At 41.1% G+C, this 16,121-nt stretch overlaps 1 protein-coding gene across 1 annotated transcript in view; it reads left to right on the top strand.

Moving 5' to 3' along the window:
• The window catches only part of Trpm6 (transient receptor potential cation channel subfamily M member 6), a gene marked incomplete at its 5' end in the record, with an annotated part of 70,298 nt that extends 61,114 nt beyond the window's left edge, over positions 1 to 9,184 (top strand). Inside the window, 2 exons of the mRNA XM_042699368.1 lie at positions 4,863 to 4,969; positions 8,225 to 9,184. Coding sequence (XP_042555302.1) covers positions 4,863 to 4,969; positions 8,225 to 8,358 — 241 coding nt within the window. The remainder of the gene's footprint in view (positions 1 to 4,862; positions 4,970 to 8,224) is intronic.
• Between the last annotated feature and the right edge of the window lie 6,937 nt (positions 9,185 to 16,121).

Here is a 16,121-nt window from a genome sequence, read left to right as displayed (position 1 = left end):
CAGTGCTTGGCTCCTCCTCCTCTTTCTCTCCTCCTCCTCCTCCTCTTCCTCCTCTTCCTCTTCCTCTTCTTTCTTCTTGAGTCACCTGTCTCAGTCTCCAGAATGCTGGGATCACAGGTGTAGACTACCACCTGTGGCTAATATTTTTATTTCTTTGTTTATCTAATGTGGATACTTGGGCCCTGAGTGGTAGAATATATCTGTATCTCTACCAGTATTGATCTATATATCATCATCTATCGAATCCGTATCTTGATCATCTGGATCTACATAAGTGAACAATAGTATTAGGATAAAATAAGTTCCTGTCCTAGAACTCATATAGAGATAGCCATCATTTCAATGTTCTTTTTCTTTTAATGAATTTATTATTATTATTATTTTACTAAATCTAAATACAGTCCCATCCATAGGCCACTTTGCAAAGACTGCAGCCTACTAAGAGAGAAATGTCTTGGCTATTTAATTGGATTAGGACAGCCATATCGCCCGTACGTATGCATCACCAAATTCCTATGATATTTACTTGACTACCGAGTCCATGCTGTAACTCTTAGTACACACATAAACCTTCATTATTTTTCACTTTAGCAGGTCTAGAGTATTGTGAGCTAAGAAAATGATTTCTTCATTTATCCGCTTGTGCCCAAGGTAGCAGAAACTATTCTATTAGAACTTCTTTTAGAAGTAATTTTTCAGTGAAGAATTTTTGCATATATCACAAACCAAGTTTATGTATATATATATATATATATATATATATATATATATATATATATATATTTCTATTGCTCATTAAATTTTGGCCTTGGCATATGTTACTTAATGTGACCTGAATATTCTACCTTTTTAGAATTCTGAGATTGTATTATCCCACTTGACAGTTAAGTATTTAATTGCCTTCTATAGACAGTCGATCTCAATTTTTATTAAGGTCAACTGGAAAAAAAAAGAAGAAGATTCCTAGGTTTGGCATTCAAGTAGGATATCTGTGTTTTTACATTTCCCATATGATTTTATGGGCAGCCAGATTCTACGGAAGCTTGAGAATAATCGTTGTGAAATTTCGTAGAATAGTATTTGAGTAGAATTTGCATAGAGAACAGTATGTAGAATAGAATTTGTGGGATTCCCTAATTTTGGGTGCAGTTGGTTTTTATGGTGGCCATAACAAGAAGTTTGATTTTCTCACAGGAATTAGTGCAATTAGAATTATGCCTAATTGGTTCATTGAAGCTCACATTCTTGAGTGAAGGTCTTGTTACAGAAATCATGGACCAGTGACCTCAGCATCAGGGGTGATTGTTAGAAACAAAGTGTCTCAGGACCCTCCCTAGATGAATGGAGTGAGAATCTGAATTTTCACAAGGTCTTCTGGGTGATTGGGCATGAAGTTTGGGAAGCATTGATTTAAGCAAGTATTTTAACATATGGTATTTACTTTAGCCTTAGTAACAACATTGAAGGCAAATGTTCTCAATCACAGTCCATAGATAGGAAAACTGAAGGTTTTCATTTTGAGGGTTTGATTTTTTTTTGAGCTCCAAGTATACTAGATCCCATCTGATAGATAGCTGGTAAACATCTCCCATTCAGTAAGCTTTCTTTTTAGCTTGTTTGCGGGGTCCTTTGCTGTTCAGAAACTTTTGAGTTTGATGCACTCCTACTTATCAGGCCTGTCTTTGATTTGTTGTGTTTCTGGATTTTAATTATAGCAAGTTCAAATAGTACATTTTTAAAAAAGGAAAATGAAATCAAAGCACCAAGAAATGGGCACTTTCAAGGTTTGTGTGTACATGTGTGTGTGTGGGCGTAGTGCCAAGGGAAGTGGTATAGACAATGCAATGGGGATGTGGTGGGGGGCGGGGAGAATACAGTCAAGAATTCATTGTCTATACCACAAACTTAAGCACTTCCAGGGCAGGGCTGGGCAGAATGGGGCTGAGCTTGTTGAAGGTAACAATTGAGATGGCTGAGTGACAAGTATCAAGATGCATTGTATTTATGTACTGCTTTGTTAAATGACACTTTCCTTGTATAACTTCTTAAAGGTAGTAATAAGAAAATAAAATTAGAAAAAAAAAGAAAACTGAGACTTTATAAAGAAGAAATCAATGAAAGGATATAAACTCACATCAAAAGAGAAGATACGGAGCTGGGTGTGGTGGTTCGCTCCTGTCATCCCAGCGCTTTGGGTGTGAAAGCAGGAGGCTCGTGTAGTTTGAGCTACATACGAAGTTGTTTGAAAACAAAACAAGTAAAAAAACATAAGGAACAGAGGAAAATGAGGAGAGACACAGAGAGAAATCGAGAGAGACTTGTATGATATGACTTCCAATATTGTTTGGAATATCTATTACACTTAACTTCCCGTAACCTGGTTGATAGTTGGGGGATTATATTGTATTTCTAGATAACTGCTTTCGTGGCTTTGGGTAGTTGAGAAGTAAGAAATAATGATGAGAGGTTCTTTAGTAAATCTAAGTATAGATATCACTTAATTAACATTCTCTTGCATGTGGAATCAAGCCGCCACCTGCCTTGCTGTGTTGGGAAAAACCTGGAAAGCAGCTAGTTCTGTGTGTGTTATGGCTATTTTTTAAATGTAGTTATCTGAGTCTTCAAGGCTGTAAGCATGTGGTAGGGGTAGATGTGAAAGAATCTCCCTCCAACCTCTCCTTTCCTCTCCTCTGCTCAGGGAATGATATAGCCCCTGCTTGATAGATGCCCTTTGTAGGAATTGTGTTTCTTTTGTCATAACTTTCAAAGGGGGGGGAGAGAGAGAGAGAGAGAGAGAGAGAGAGAGAGAGAGAGAGAGAGAGAGAGAGAGAGAGAAAGAGAGGGAGGGAGAGAGAGAGAGAAAGAGAGGAATTTGTGTACAGCTTCTTTCAGAGATTCAAAGTTATATTTCTAAGTTGAGGATTTCATACTTTCTGGGAAGGAAGAAATGGAAAGCACACTAGAACAATATTCCAATAGATTATGCTGGAAAGATTTGGAAAAGGAATGTTTCACTGTGAATGACTGTATTAACACCTTGGATTTTCACTTCATCTGGATGATAGAGTTTCTCTAGTCTAAATACCGAGTGGTGCTGCTTCCCCCCCACACCCGCCCCCCACTACCTTTGGTTTAAACTTATTGAAGTGGTGCCTCACCAGATGGACCTGGAGTGGCATAGTTAGCAAGGGGCCTGGGTAAAAGCTATCAGGGCTGGATTTTGGACATTGACTGAGTGACCAGGAAAGTTAATCCTAAGTGTCTTTCCACTCTGTCTTCCCAAGAGATTTCCTCCACCTCCTGGCCATAGACCAGAGAGGCAATCCGAGATCAGACTGAAATCAGCCCTCACTCCAAGGTTGGCACATCTTCAGAGCAGCTACTGTTTCTCTGCCAAAAGGAAGTGGAAATTGAGATAAATGTTTCAATACTTGGATGGAAAAAAAAAAGTCCAGTTTTACACCATGTCCCTTTTGAAAAACCGCATTCCTCAGAAGCAAAGTTTATTGTTTCCTTTTGTGATACTTTGCTTCTTTAAAAATTTTTTTTTCTTCTTCTTCTTCTTAAGACGTGGTATTTAAGAGCGGTAATTGAGATCAGATTTTAAAATGTGCTGTTTCCACTCTGCATGTCATTAAAATAAAATATTAGCTTTCATGAAGTTTCTTTGGAAGTGTTTCTGGTGGGCTGTGTTCTGTGGTAGGCAGAGTGTCAAAAATCTAAAGAAAAATGGTTGTACCCAACAGGAGAGTAGAGGAACAAGTGCATGAAGAGTCAAGAATCTCAGAATCTGCCAGGATCTATTGTAATGATGACATGTTCAAAATGTGTCTTATTGTTACCAATTCTATTCCTAGTTGTGGTACCTACAGGGAGTATAAATGGATGATTCAAACAAACACGTGGTCAAGTACCAGTCTTGATGTAAAGTCTACTTATTGCAGTTTGTAGGGTACATGGTGGCTTTTGAAAAAGCCCCCAAATATTGGCTCTAGGATTAAGTCAGGTGTATTTTTTTAAATTGAGGGCTTTAAGTTTTTAAATTATATGTTCACTATCTTTAAGTAGCTGTACAATGGGGTTGCGATTCAACCTGTGGATGTATGAGAACAGGGAATCTTGATCAGTATCACCCTTTCTATCTTTCTCCTTCAGCTCTCCCAACCCCATCCATTGTTATTTTAAGAACAGTTAAGCTGGGCACTAGGGGCTCATGCCAGTAATCTTAACTACTCCTGAGGCTAAGATCTGAGGATAATGGTTTGAAGCCAGCCTGGGCAGAAAAGTCTGTGGGGCTCTTATTTCCACTAAACCACCCAGACAAAGCTGGAAGTGGCACTGTGGCTCAAGTGGTAGAGTGCTCACCGTGAGCACAAAAAGGCTTAGCATCAGGACCTTGAGTTCAAGTTCTAGGACCAGAAAACAAAAAGTTATTTGGGTTGCAGTAATGTTCACATGTCTTTTTTTCTAAAGAAGGTGTCTTCGAATATCAACTTTATACCTTACCTTTTGGGGTATCAGCGTGGAACATTTGGTAAAGAATGTCATTCTCTCACCCCATATGCATTAAAAAGAATTTCACTGTATTTTATATTTTGATGTAGTACATAGAAAACTCACTCTTCTATCAGATTCACGTTGAAATGAGTTTCACAGTAGGTCTTGGAGTTGGGCACAAAGATGTCAGTGCATTTAAATTTTAAATTTGCAAACCTAACATTGTCCTTCCCCAAATGTTCTGTTCCTTGCTGGCTCCTTCAAGTTACTGGGTTACTATGGGATACTGCTCACTGTCTCCGAGAATCCCATTGAGTCCCTTTTCCTCTGCTGTGATCTCATTGATATTCTGATATTTCCTCCAGATCAAGAGGAATGGTGTTTGGGCCGGCCAATTTAGGAGAAGGTGCAATTAGAAACTTCATTGCAAAACATCGTTGTAACTCCTGCTGCCGGAAACTCAAACTACCGGGTATGCTGCAAACAATTCTATTTTCCACCCAGTCAATCTCTCCCAGAACCACCTCCATCGTGACCCGGAATCGAGGAGAAAATCTTAATCACATTAAAAAAAAAAAAAATCTCATTCGCAGCCATTCACAGAGCCTGACTTTCCGACTGCAAACTTTTTCGAGACTTGGAAAGGATTAAAAGGACAAGGATTTACTGTAGGTTCTGCTACAAAGTGATAAAAACAACATGAGAGATTTGTCCCAGTCACTGGGGGGGGGGGGGGGGGGGGGGGAGGAGTTGCACTGGTTTAAATGGGAAGAACTCTGACCAAGGCCTTTCTCCCCCCCCCTCCTCTCTGAGTGCCCCCAGCCCTTCTGTTCTATTTTGTTTATTGGACACGTGGGAGACAGGCTACACAGGGAGACGATGCAGAAAACCATGCTTTACATTATAAAAAGCAACCACTCTAGTTACTTTGCTGTCTGTCCTGGGAAATCAAACCCCACATCTTGCCCATGCTAGACAAATATTTTACCACTAAACCCCAAGCTGAGCCCCCAAATCTTCCATTAAAAAAAAAAATATATATATATATATAAATGCCATGTAGTAATGTGGCATACTTTCTCTGAAACCAATATAGTCATCAGAAAAAAAAATACCCTTGGGGAATGTCTGCCCCCAACCTTGTAATCCCAACGCCAGCTGCTCCTCCTTTCTTCTCAGAGGGGTGCTGATGCCTCCCTCAGCTGGTTCAGTTTGCTTTCCAAGGCCACAGCAAAATGGTTCTTCTATTGGAATTTCACAGGTTTCAAGCTGAGGAGTCGTTTTTGCTTTATCAAAAATGATTACAGCCTGGAGTCAGGCGCCACAGTGCATGCCTGTAATCCCGGGTCTTTTGGAGGCTGAAGCAGGAGAATCTTCTGAACTCGGGTGTTCGGAACCAGTCTGGGTGACACATTTGAGAAACAAACAAACAACGAATTGGAAATCAGTAGAAGAGCACCATCCATTATAATCTGGAATGGAGCCGGGGTAGATTTGCAGTCATCAAGGATAAATTTCTAATCCTGTTTGAGTTAGGAGGAAAGAGGGCTTCTGTGGGCATCAGTCTGGTTCGGAGCAGTCCCTGCTTGTCAGCCAGAGGTGGTAGAGCAGAGGTGGTCCAGATGTTGGATGAGGAGATCAAAATAACGAAGAGAGAGGGCCATCACACTTGTGTCTGCCCAGGGACTTGATCTCACAAATCATTCACTGTTTACCAGAGACTCAAGGACAGCATTTTGGTATCAGGAGGACCTCAGCCAGGGAGGCTGGGGGCTGGGCAGCTCTCTAGGTAAGGTTCTGATGGGAAGCAGGAACTGAGGAGGGTCTGAGTCATCCACCGTTCTGAGCAGGAGTTTCACCAGTGAACTCTTCACACAAGGGTCCCTGCCGGTCTGGTTACACAGGGCAGCCTCCATTCTGAGACCCAGGAAGGACTCCATCTGTCCGGTCAGCCAGGAGGCAAGGAATCTTGAGCCAGAGCTCACTGCTTCTAATCCTGGAGCCCCATTTAGTCTTCTGGGTGATCTTCTGGGTTGATGGATAATTCGGTTGTCCCTTTATCTTTCGATCAAATGGGTGTCACCTTTCCAAGTGTTAGTTTTGAACAAAATGGTATATGGAAATACCCTGATTTACTTACCTATTTTGGGCGATGTAAAGAAAGGATTTCATTTGAAAGACAGGATTAGATATGGATGCTCTGGATTTCCTTGTTTTCGTGTGAGAGTTCAGGATTGGGAGGCAGGCAGGTTGGACTCAGATCCCAATGTTGCCTCTTACTGGCCCCATGACCTTGGCCTTCAGTGGCCTCCTGTGCAAAGAGTCCTTGTTTAGTTGGTGTGAAGGTTTAATTAAGTAATATATGTATGTGTTTGATAAATGTTGGTTAATACTAAAATAAGTTTTATGTTCACAGATTCTCCATTTAACATTAAAAAATTAACACAAAGGTTCCTCCCGCCCCCATTTGATGCTTGAGATTGAACCCAGGGTCTCATGTCCACTAACTGCATGCTCTACCAACTAAGAGGCTCCCCTACCCTGGTAGAAATACGGGGCAAATTTAGCCAGAACAGCACAGAAACGTCTATAAGTATTTATTAGCCATTCCTGCCACAATTTTTTGTTTTTTTGACTATTTTTTTTATTGTGAAAATACTGTACAGAGGGGTTACAATTACATGGGAAAGATAATGAGTACATTTCTTTTCAAATATTGTAGACTCTTCCTTTGTTTCCCCTTCCCATCCTCCCCCTGCCCCCTACCCCAGTCCTTTCCCCCCTGCTCCTCCCACACCAAAGTTGTAAAGTTCGTTTTCAACATAACGACTTATACATCTCATTGTCTGCAACAATTTTTTTGGAAGGTGTTAGGGCTTGAGTTTAGAGCTTTGGGCCTTTTTAAAAATCAAGGCTAGCACTCTACCACTTGACCTACATCTCTACTTCTGGCTTCTTGCTAGTTAAGTGGATATGAGAATCTCTGGGAGTTTTCTGTTCAGGTTGGCTTCAAACTACTATTCTCAGATCTCAGCCACCTGAATAGTTATGATTTCAGGTGTGAGCCATCAGTGCCTGGCCTTAAGAATTAATCCTCCCTCCCTCCCTCCCTCCCTCCTTCCCTCCCTCCTTCCCTCCCTCCCTCCCTCCCTCCCTCCCCTTTTCTATCTCTATTTTCTTCATATTGGGGGTTTGATCTCAGGGTCTTCCTAGTGCCTACACTATTGCTTGATTATCGCCCTTGGTAGTATTTTCTTTTACCACAGGAAAAGGAAGCCTTAGGAAATATACACTCTGACCCTGGAATGAGGCTTTACACTCTGATCCTGGAATGAGGCTTTTGTAGTGGTAGACAGATTTAGACGCAGCTTTTGTTGTGGAAAACTGACTCCGGATCTGGAATCTACCATTTGACCCATCTCCATGACCTTGCCCGTGACTGGCATTTCTCATTTGCTTCATTTAACTCTGGCCCAGGTTATGGCTTACAGGGCACTGCACGTTGAATCAAACAACCAACCATTTCCTCTCCTGTGGGAGTCCCCTACTCAAACATCATGGGCAATTCTGGTTGCACATGGGTCCTGGGGTGAAGTGTTGGGCTTGGGTTCCATATACCATGGCCTGGGAGTGGTAGAGCTTCCGGGATATCTGGCCACCCCTAGCGGCTAATCTGTGCATGCAGTGCATTCTGACATAGATTCCCTAAAGCTTGTCTTTCTTGCAGATCTCAAAAGAAATGATTATTCCCCTGGAAGAATAAATTCCCACTTTGGACTTGAGAAGAAAATCGAACCAGCGGAGGGAGCTCTGGAAAGAGAATGGAAGAGGAATTCCCTAGAAGAATACACACGACTGTAAAATCAGGGTGGAAGGAAGTATCCCGATCATTCCATCACGGGTGGACACACCAACATTATAAAGTAATGCCGATTTCACCAGGAGACCTTACACCCTGGCCCAGGGCTTCCCTGGGACATGCGCTCTGAGCCTCCAGTCTGCCCTCATCAAGAAGTCTCATTGGAAGATAGCCAACAGGTCTTTCTAGATAGTGCTCTATGTGCAGGTCGTTTTGCATGTGTTCTCGATCCTCCAGTTCCACATGAAGAAACTTGGATGAGTCAGCTGGGAATTCTGTTCCTTTATACCTCATTGCTTTAGCTGGTCACTTGGAACCATTAGAACAGAGTTTTGTGCACTAAAGAACCAGGGGGTTGAATTAATTTATTTTCTCACTGTGTGTGCAGACTCTGCCCCCCACGGCTACATCTCCTCATCTACAGATTGTACTTATGTATCTATATGTACATTAAAAAGTTATTTGACTTCCTCTTTCCTATTACCCAGGAGCATAAGGCTTTCAATAGCACCAACAGAGGAAGGTGAGGAATGAATGTGTGTTTGCACATCCCTACACGACCAGTACAAAATTAAACCATGCTAAAATCTTAGATTTGTGTGTGCCAGAGAATCATATGAAGCCTGGGCATTTCAGGGTTCTCTAAAGAGGAAATAATAAAAAAGCAAGTGCGAGGAACTTGCAGTAAATTCTTTTGCCTCTTTTTTTCCTCTTCTCCATAAGAGAGCAAGTTATTAGGCACCGGTGGCTCGTGTCTATAAGACTGACTACTCAAGAAGCTGGTATCTGAGGATCAAGATTCATAAACTATTCTGGGCAGAAAAATCTGTGAGACCCTTGATCTCCCATTAACCAGCAAAAATGCTAAAAATAGAGCTGTGGCTCAAGTGGTAGAGTACTGGCCTTGAGCCAAAAAGCTAAGGGACAGTGCCTTGTACGTGTGTGTGTGTGTGTGTGTGTGTGTGTGTGTGCATGTGTGCACATCAGTACTGGGATTTGAACTCAAAGCCTATGCATTGTCCTAGTATTAGGGCATGCGTGCACACACACACACACACACACACACACACAAAGAAAACCAGGAGCAAGGATACATAAAACTTAAGAAAAGCATGTTTCCCTTAAGATTAAGGATATTATTAGTTAGAAGGGAATTTAGTTATCCTCTATAATTCTACTCTTCTTCTAAGAATTGCTCTGTTGGGTCTTATGGAGAAGGATGTTGTTTGAGGCAGAAATGATGGCTGTGTAGGTATGCATCTCTTTCCAGAGTGAAGTGCCAATAGACCAATCCACCCTAAGAACCTGTTAGCAGTTTGGGAAGCTTTAAGTGGGAGATCACAGTTTACTCTGTATAGAATGTTGGTGGTGCCTCTTACATGTTGGATGGAGTTGTCCTTAGCAAACATGAGCTTTCCACACAAGCAGAGATGGGGCCTGGGTAATCTCTTCCTTTGCATCTTTTGCATTCTTATGTCTCGATCTGTCAACAGCAGACCTCTCGGATTTGAGTGTTTTCAGCTTATTTTTATTGTTAGTCCTTATATTAGGTAGCTTGCTGGCAAATCTGTTGTTAAAATCTCTACTCCTGCATTCTCAGGCAATTCTTCTGGGAGAATGTTGCACGAGCAGGAGGAAGCCAAGGATTCTGGATGCAAACAATTGTGTCTGGTTCTGGAAAGAGTTTGCTCATCCATGGGCAAACTAGAGGTTTTGATTGATGTGCTAAATACTTGGAACCTGGATCGGAACTTCAAATGCACTTTAACTTCCAATTTCTGTGGTGTGCCTTTTGTAACTTAAAGGAAAATCTACAGCATCACATTTGTTTATTTGTTTTATTTATTGTAGGTGCTGATACCAGGGCTTGAACTCAGGGCCTGGGTACTGTCCCTTATCTTTTTCGTTCAAGGCTGACATTCAGGCATTTTGGTGGTTAATTGAAGAAGAATCTCATGGACTTTTCTGCCCCAGACTAGCTTCAAACTGTTGATTCTCAGATTTCAGCCTCCTGAGCAGCTAGGATTACAGGCATGAGCCATTGGTTCTCAGCTCAGCATCACACTTTTAAATGGTAAATGGGCCAAAAGTCACTGAGATTGTTTGCCCATAATGTGACAATGTCAAATTTGAGTGATTTGTGATCACAAAAGGATGCAGTGTTTTTTTTCATCTGATATTTAAATGCTATTTGTATTCTGCATTAACGATGAAGCTGCAGCACCGAACACGGCAACATTGCCTATAAAAAGCTTGTTTCTTGTTTATGTATTGAATGTTTTGCTCATTTGTTTGTCCTAAGTTTCAATCTCTAGTAAATGGTAAAAGTAATTTGACCACTGGGCAAATGTCAAATCATGAAATGTGTCCCATATCCTACCTGCCAGAAGAATGGGTTCAGATTGGGATAAAAGAAGACAAGTCTTTCCTTCTGCGTACAAATGGTACAATAGTAGTCTTTCTGATGGATGAGTATAATTCCATTATATATATGAATCTTGATCCATTCATCCACTGAGGGAAATCTAGGTTGATTCCATATCTTGGCTATGGTAAACAATGCTGCAATAAACACGGTTGTGCTGGTGGCTTTAGTGTGGACTGGTTTGTGGTTCATTGGATAGATACCCAGGAGTGGAATTGCTGGGTCATAGGAAGCTTTATGTTTGGTCTTTTAGGGAACATTCATACTGCTTTCCAGAGTGGCTGAACAAGTTTACCTTCCCACCAGCAGTGTAAAAAAGGGTTTCCTTTTGACCACACCCCCTGCCAGCATTTGTTATTGTTAGTTTTCTGACAATGGCGAAGTAAGCCAGAGCCAAAGAAACATGAGCTGTGTGGTTTCCCTCATTTGTGGTAACTAGAATGAGCCTATAAATCTACAAGCAAACATGCTGAATGGCTAAAATAAATAAATAACCCTGGTACATGATAAATAGTCATTAACATATACAGGCTAAGGAGGCTATGCAGAGGAATGCTGGACAAAGGCTCAATAGCTATGTGCAGATGATCATATAAATAATGTTCTATGAGATGAACTCCAGGAAAAGGAAACAAGAGGCATTCTTTAGTTGCCATTGTTGCTGCTTTTGTTTTCTTTTCCTGTTGTCTTGTTTGTTTGGAACAAGGATGAACAAGTACAATAGTGACACTCCCTAGACATTGTGGAAAATGAACTGGATAGCTTGTGTGTGGGAATAGGAGAGAAAAACTGGGAGAGGGGGATGGAAGGGTAGAGATAGTTAAAAAAGAATTGTACTCATTACTCATTACCTGATTTATGTGACTCTAACCCCTCTAGATATCAACTCTACAAGAACAATTAAAAATAAAAAAGAAGCAGAATAGCCAGGCACTGATGGCCTATAATCCTAGCTACTCAGGAGGCTGAGATCTGAGGATGACAGTTTGAAGCCAGCCAGGGGAGGAGAGTCCACTTTCATCTCTGATTAAACATCAAGAATGCTGAAAGTTGAGCTGGGAAGGTGGCTCAGTGGTAGAGCGCTTGCCTTGCATGCCTGAGGCCCTGGGTTCCATTCCTCAGCACCACATAAGCAAAAAGAAAAAAGCCAGAAGTGGCGCTGTGGCTCAAGTGGTAGAGCGCTAGCCTTGAGCTGAAGAGCTGAGGGACGGTGCCCAGGCCCAGAGTTCAGGCCCCACGACCAGACCTCCCCCCCCCCCAAAAAAAAAGAATGCTGAAAGTAGAGCTGGAGCTCAAGTGGTAGAGTCATAGTCTTGAGCCAAAGAAGCTCAGAGACAGTGCCCAGGCCCTGAGTTCAAGCCCCAGGACCAGCACAAGAAAAAAAAAAAAGAAGCAGAACAAATAAGAGGACATAGCTTGAGCTGTTTTTGGAGCTCCCACGTTAGAATAAATCTCATAATTCTTTTCGGAGCACACACCTGTGTCATAGGTAGGATCTGAGTCTGAACACCGGACCACTGGAAAAGCACCTGGGATCAGGAAGTTCTCTCTGAAGCATTGGTATATCCTGGGATTTTCTTTCTCAAGCTGGAAATGCAGCTCTGTTCACCTTCAATTGAAATCTTTAAGTTTCTTGCAGCCCCAGAGAAATGAAATCTAATACAGTTTTGGGTGTTGCTCTTTTTCTTTTCCTTCTTTTTTTTTTTCTTTTTCTTTTTTGGCTCTGGGTTTGCAAAACAAGGACTCAGTGATTAAGATTTTCCAATAACTATTTTAGCCAATGCTTTAAAGATCTGTGTGTGTGTGTGTGAAACTTATTTTAGAAACATCAAAGGCTATGGCTGTAGAAGTGACAGGGACATCCCTTGTGTTTTGTTGTGACAAAGCATATCATTTTCAACCGTATATATTTTTTTTAAAAGAAATAATAAAACCTTCAAACGACAGGGACTTTCATTCACTAGGGAATGAAAATTAAAAATTTACATTTTTAATCTAGAAAGAAATGATTACGGATTCCTTAAGACCCAACACAATTCTTTTGATCTCTCTCTCTTTCTCTCTATCTCTCTCTGCGTTAATTTTCTAGGAAATAGCTTTTAACCTCCTACACCTTGTGTATTGAATTGTCAACCAGTTTTTGTTCTTATCACCACTGGTTATAATGGCAGAGAGCAATCCCCATCTGGGAACTATTGAAATGAGATGATGATAAGTTCCCAGAAACTGCCTACCAATAATCGCCACCTTATTACCCTTTGCAAAGAAGATTGAGAGGAAAGTCATTTGAAAGATGGCTCATTACCATGCCCTGGTACGATTTCTTTACCCACATCTCTCCAAAGCTTGAGAATGGGAGGATTATTCTCTGAGGTTGGAATTTGAAGGCTGTGTGTTTGCCTCTTTGAAGTCTTGGTATTAATTTTCTCTAGTCATTTCTTGGGCAATTTTCTAAGAAACTAGTTGGAGTTCATTTGTCGTAAGTTAAAGTTAAATGACAGAAAAGTGTTTTTTTTTTTTTTAAATTCCAAAGAGGTTAGCTTCTGAAGGAAGATGAAACTTAAATAACATTTCAAATCTCCAATCACATGGGTAGGGGTAGAGAGTAGGAGGGATTCTGGGAAGCACACTTTTTTTGTTATTTAAGAAAAATTTAGTACTGTTGTCATTTGACGACTTTCCTGTCTAGTTCATGATGTACAGACTAAATATTAGATTTTTTTAAAAAAATGAAACAACCTCATAGGAATAATTAGGTACGCTGCTTATTTTTTTGAAAGAGCAATATGTTTAGTCCTCAAGATCTCTATCACTTCCAGACTTTTAATACCAGTTTATATGATTTGTTTAACATCTATATGAATCTTCAACTCTGGGATGGAGACACAGATACCTGTCAAAATGAAGTGGAATGCTAATGAGAGAGGACTTATAAAGTCCTCTGAAACATTTATTCAAAAGGTGTATGTGTGTGTGTGTGTGTGTGTGTGTGTGTGTGTGCGCGCGCGCGTGTGTGTGTGTGTGTGTGTGAGAGAGAGAGAGAGGATTAAAAAAGAAATGTACTTATAACCTAACTGTAACCCCTCTGTAAATCACCTCTACAATAACAATAAAATACATTTAAACAATATATGCAATTCCAGCCAGCATGGTTAAAATTACCTCTGATGGTTTTATACATAAGTTGGAAGGTTGCACTCTAACTTAAGGCTATCAGATAAGAGAACCCAAACTAGGCCTATAGAATATAGAAGTGTTTTCACTGCTTCTGTCATGTTAAAGAAATCTCTTCTGTATGTTAATGGTTATCTGTGAACCCTGTGAGTTGGTTAGAAAAATCACTCCATCTTTGATGTGTCTGAGGTAGGTGCAGAATGACAGGTGAGTTCCCTTGAGTCTGGATCTGCTAAGTCAAGTTTTCTGCTTCCATTTCTCCTTCTTTCTCCTCCTACTTCCTCTCCTCGTCCTCCCTCCCTCCTTCCCTTCCTTCCTTCCTTCCTCCCTCCCTCCCTCCCTCCCTCCCTCCCTCCCTTCCTTCCTTCCTTCCTTCCTTCCTTCCTTCCTTCCTTCCTTCCTTCCTTCCTTATTTCCTCCCTCCCTCCCTCCCTCCCTTCCTCCCTCCCTTCCTTCCTTCCTTCTTTCCTTCCTTCCTTCCTTCCTTCCTTCCTTCCTTCCTTATTTCCTCCCTCCCTCCCTCCCTCCCTCCCTCCCTTCCTTCCTTCTTTCCTCCTTCCTTCTCTTTCTTTCATTCATTTTCTTTCTCTATCTTTATTTCTTCCTTCCTTTCTTTTCATCTTTTCCTCTTTCTCTCTTTCCTCTCTCCCTCTTCTTCCGTCTCTTCACATTCTCTTTTCCTTCCTACTAGGCAATTAAATGTTCATTAATCCCCACAATAACACTTACTATATGGTAGCATCTAGTGGCATGCTAGTTTATCAATTTAGAGTTAAAAAAAGTAGAATCTATGCAAGCTACAACATTTTTATCAGCTTGGCCCATGGCAGTGTTTCCTGGGAGGCTTGGCTTACAATCCGAAGGTTGCTCGAAAGCACATGGACTAGGAACAAAGAGAGGTAGATAAATCTAATTTTTAATGGAACAGAGTTAAGACATACTGTCTCAGCTCATTTCTCCCGAGGGAGTGCCCTGCCAGGGTGGGTGGGTTATGAAAGTCCTTCAGCCTCCTTCCAAAGGAGGTGGCGGACTTCAAACACCTCTTGGGTGAATGGTGGGAAGCGTGAGTAATGAGGAGAGTATTCTTTCCTCCTCTCCCATCGTTTCTTCTCATGGTCTTTCTCTTCTTCTCTCTTTATCTCCTCCCCCTCCATCTCCTTCCTTTTTCTGGCTCTTTTTTTCTCTTTCTGTTATATTTTTTCCCAGCACCCTGCCTGTATGTGTGGACAAGGACAGATCATTAAATTTGCAAGTGAATCATCAGTTTCCCCAGAAATTGGTAGAATTAAACAAACTTTACAACTTTGGCGGTGGTGGTGGGGAGATGGGAGGGCAGGGATGGAGGAGGCAACAATGCTTGATAAGAAATGTTCTCCTTGCCTTGCTCATGTCATTGTAACCCCTCTGTACAGTATTTTCACAATAAAAAACCTTATTGATAATAGAAAAAATGAGTTAAAAAGGATAAAGACAAAGAAATCAAGAGATTTTTACCTCACCCAGAATTGATTTACCTAATGTAAGGAGGAGTGACAAGAACTCAGACCTCTAGAGCAGCATTAGTTAGGCTAATAATGAGCACATTTATATGTGTAAACAAATAAAGGTATCTTTTTTTTTTTGTCGGTTGTAGGTCTTGAACTCTTAGCCTGGGCATTGTCCCTCAGCTCTTCAGCTCCAGGCTAGCACTCTACCACTCGAGCCACAGCGCCACTTCCAGTTTTCTGGTGGTTTATTGGAGATAGAAGTCTCACAGACTTTCCTACCCAGGCTGGCTTTGAACCATGATCCTCAGATCTCAGCCTCCTGAGTAGCTAGGATTAGAGGCATGAGCCACCAGTGCCCAGCTGAAGTTATCTTTTGATATTAAAGTCCTTCTGTTTACCTGAAAAATATTCAGATGTTTGCATGAGTATGTTTTAAACTTGGAACTTGTAATAAAAGTGTCACTAAAGTGAGTCATTGAGTTTTTTTTTTTTTTGGTCTGTGTTTTGTACTGAGAATATTTTATGAGGCATGTGACTTTAGAATGCTATTGCAAAATGCTATTGAAAATTAAATTATGTTGTTATTTTCCCTCGGCTTGGGTGTGTGCATGTGTTTTCATAAATAGAATGTAGCTAGTTAGCTGAACATGGGAGATTTCAAGTCCAAAGATTCTGTAAA

This window comes from Dipodomys spectabilis, unplaced genomic scaffold, assembly GCF_019054845.1.
Source record: "Dipodomys spectabilis isolate Male_0828 unplaced genomic scaffold, ASM1905484v1 ptg000241l, whole genome shotgun sequence".
Taxonomy (NCBI): Eukaryota; Metazoa; Chordata; class Mammalia; order Rodentia; family Heteromyidae; genus Dipodomys; species Dipodomys spectabilis.
This window is presented reverse-complemented; position numbering and strand designations above follow the sequence as displayed.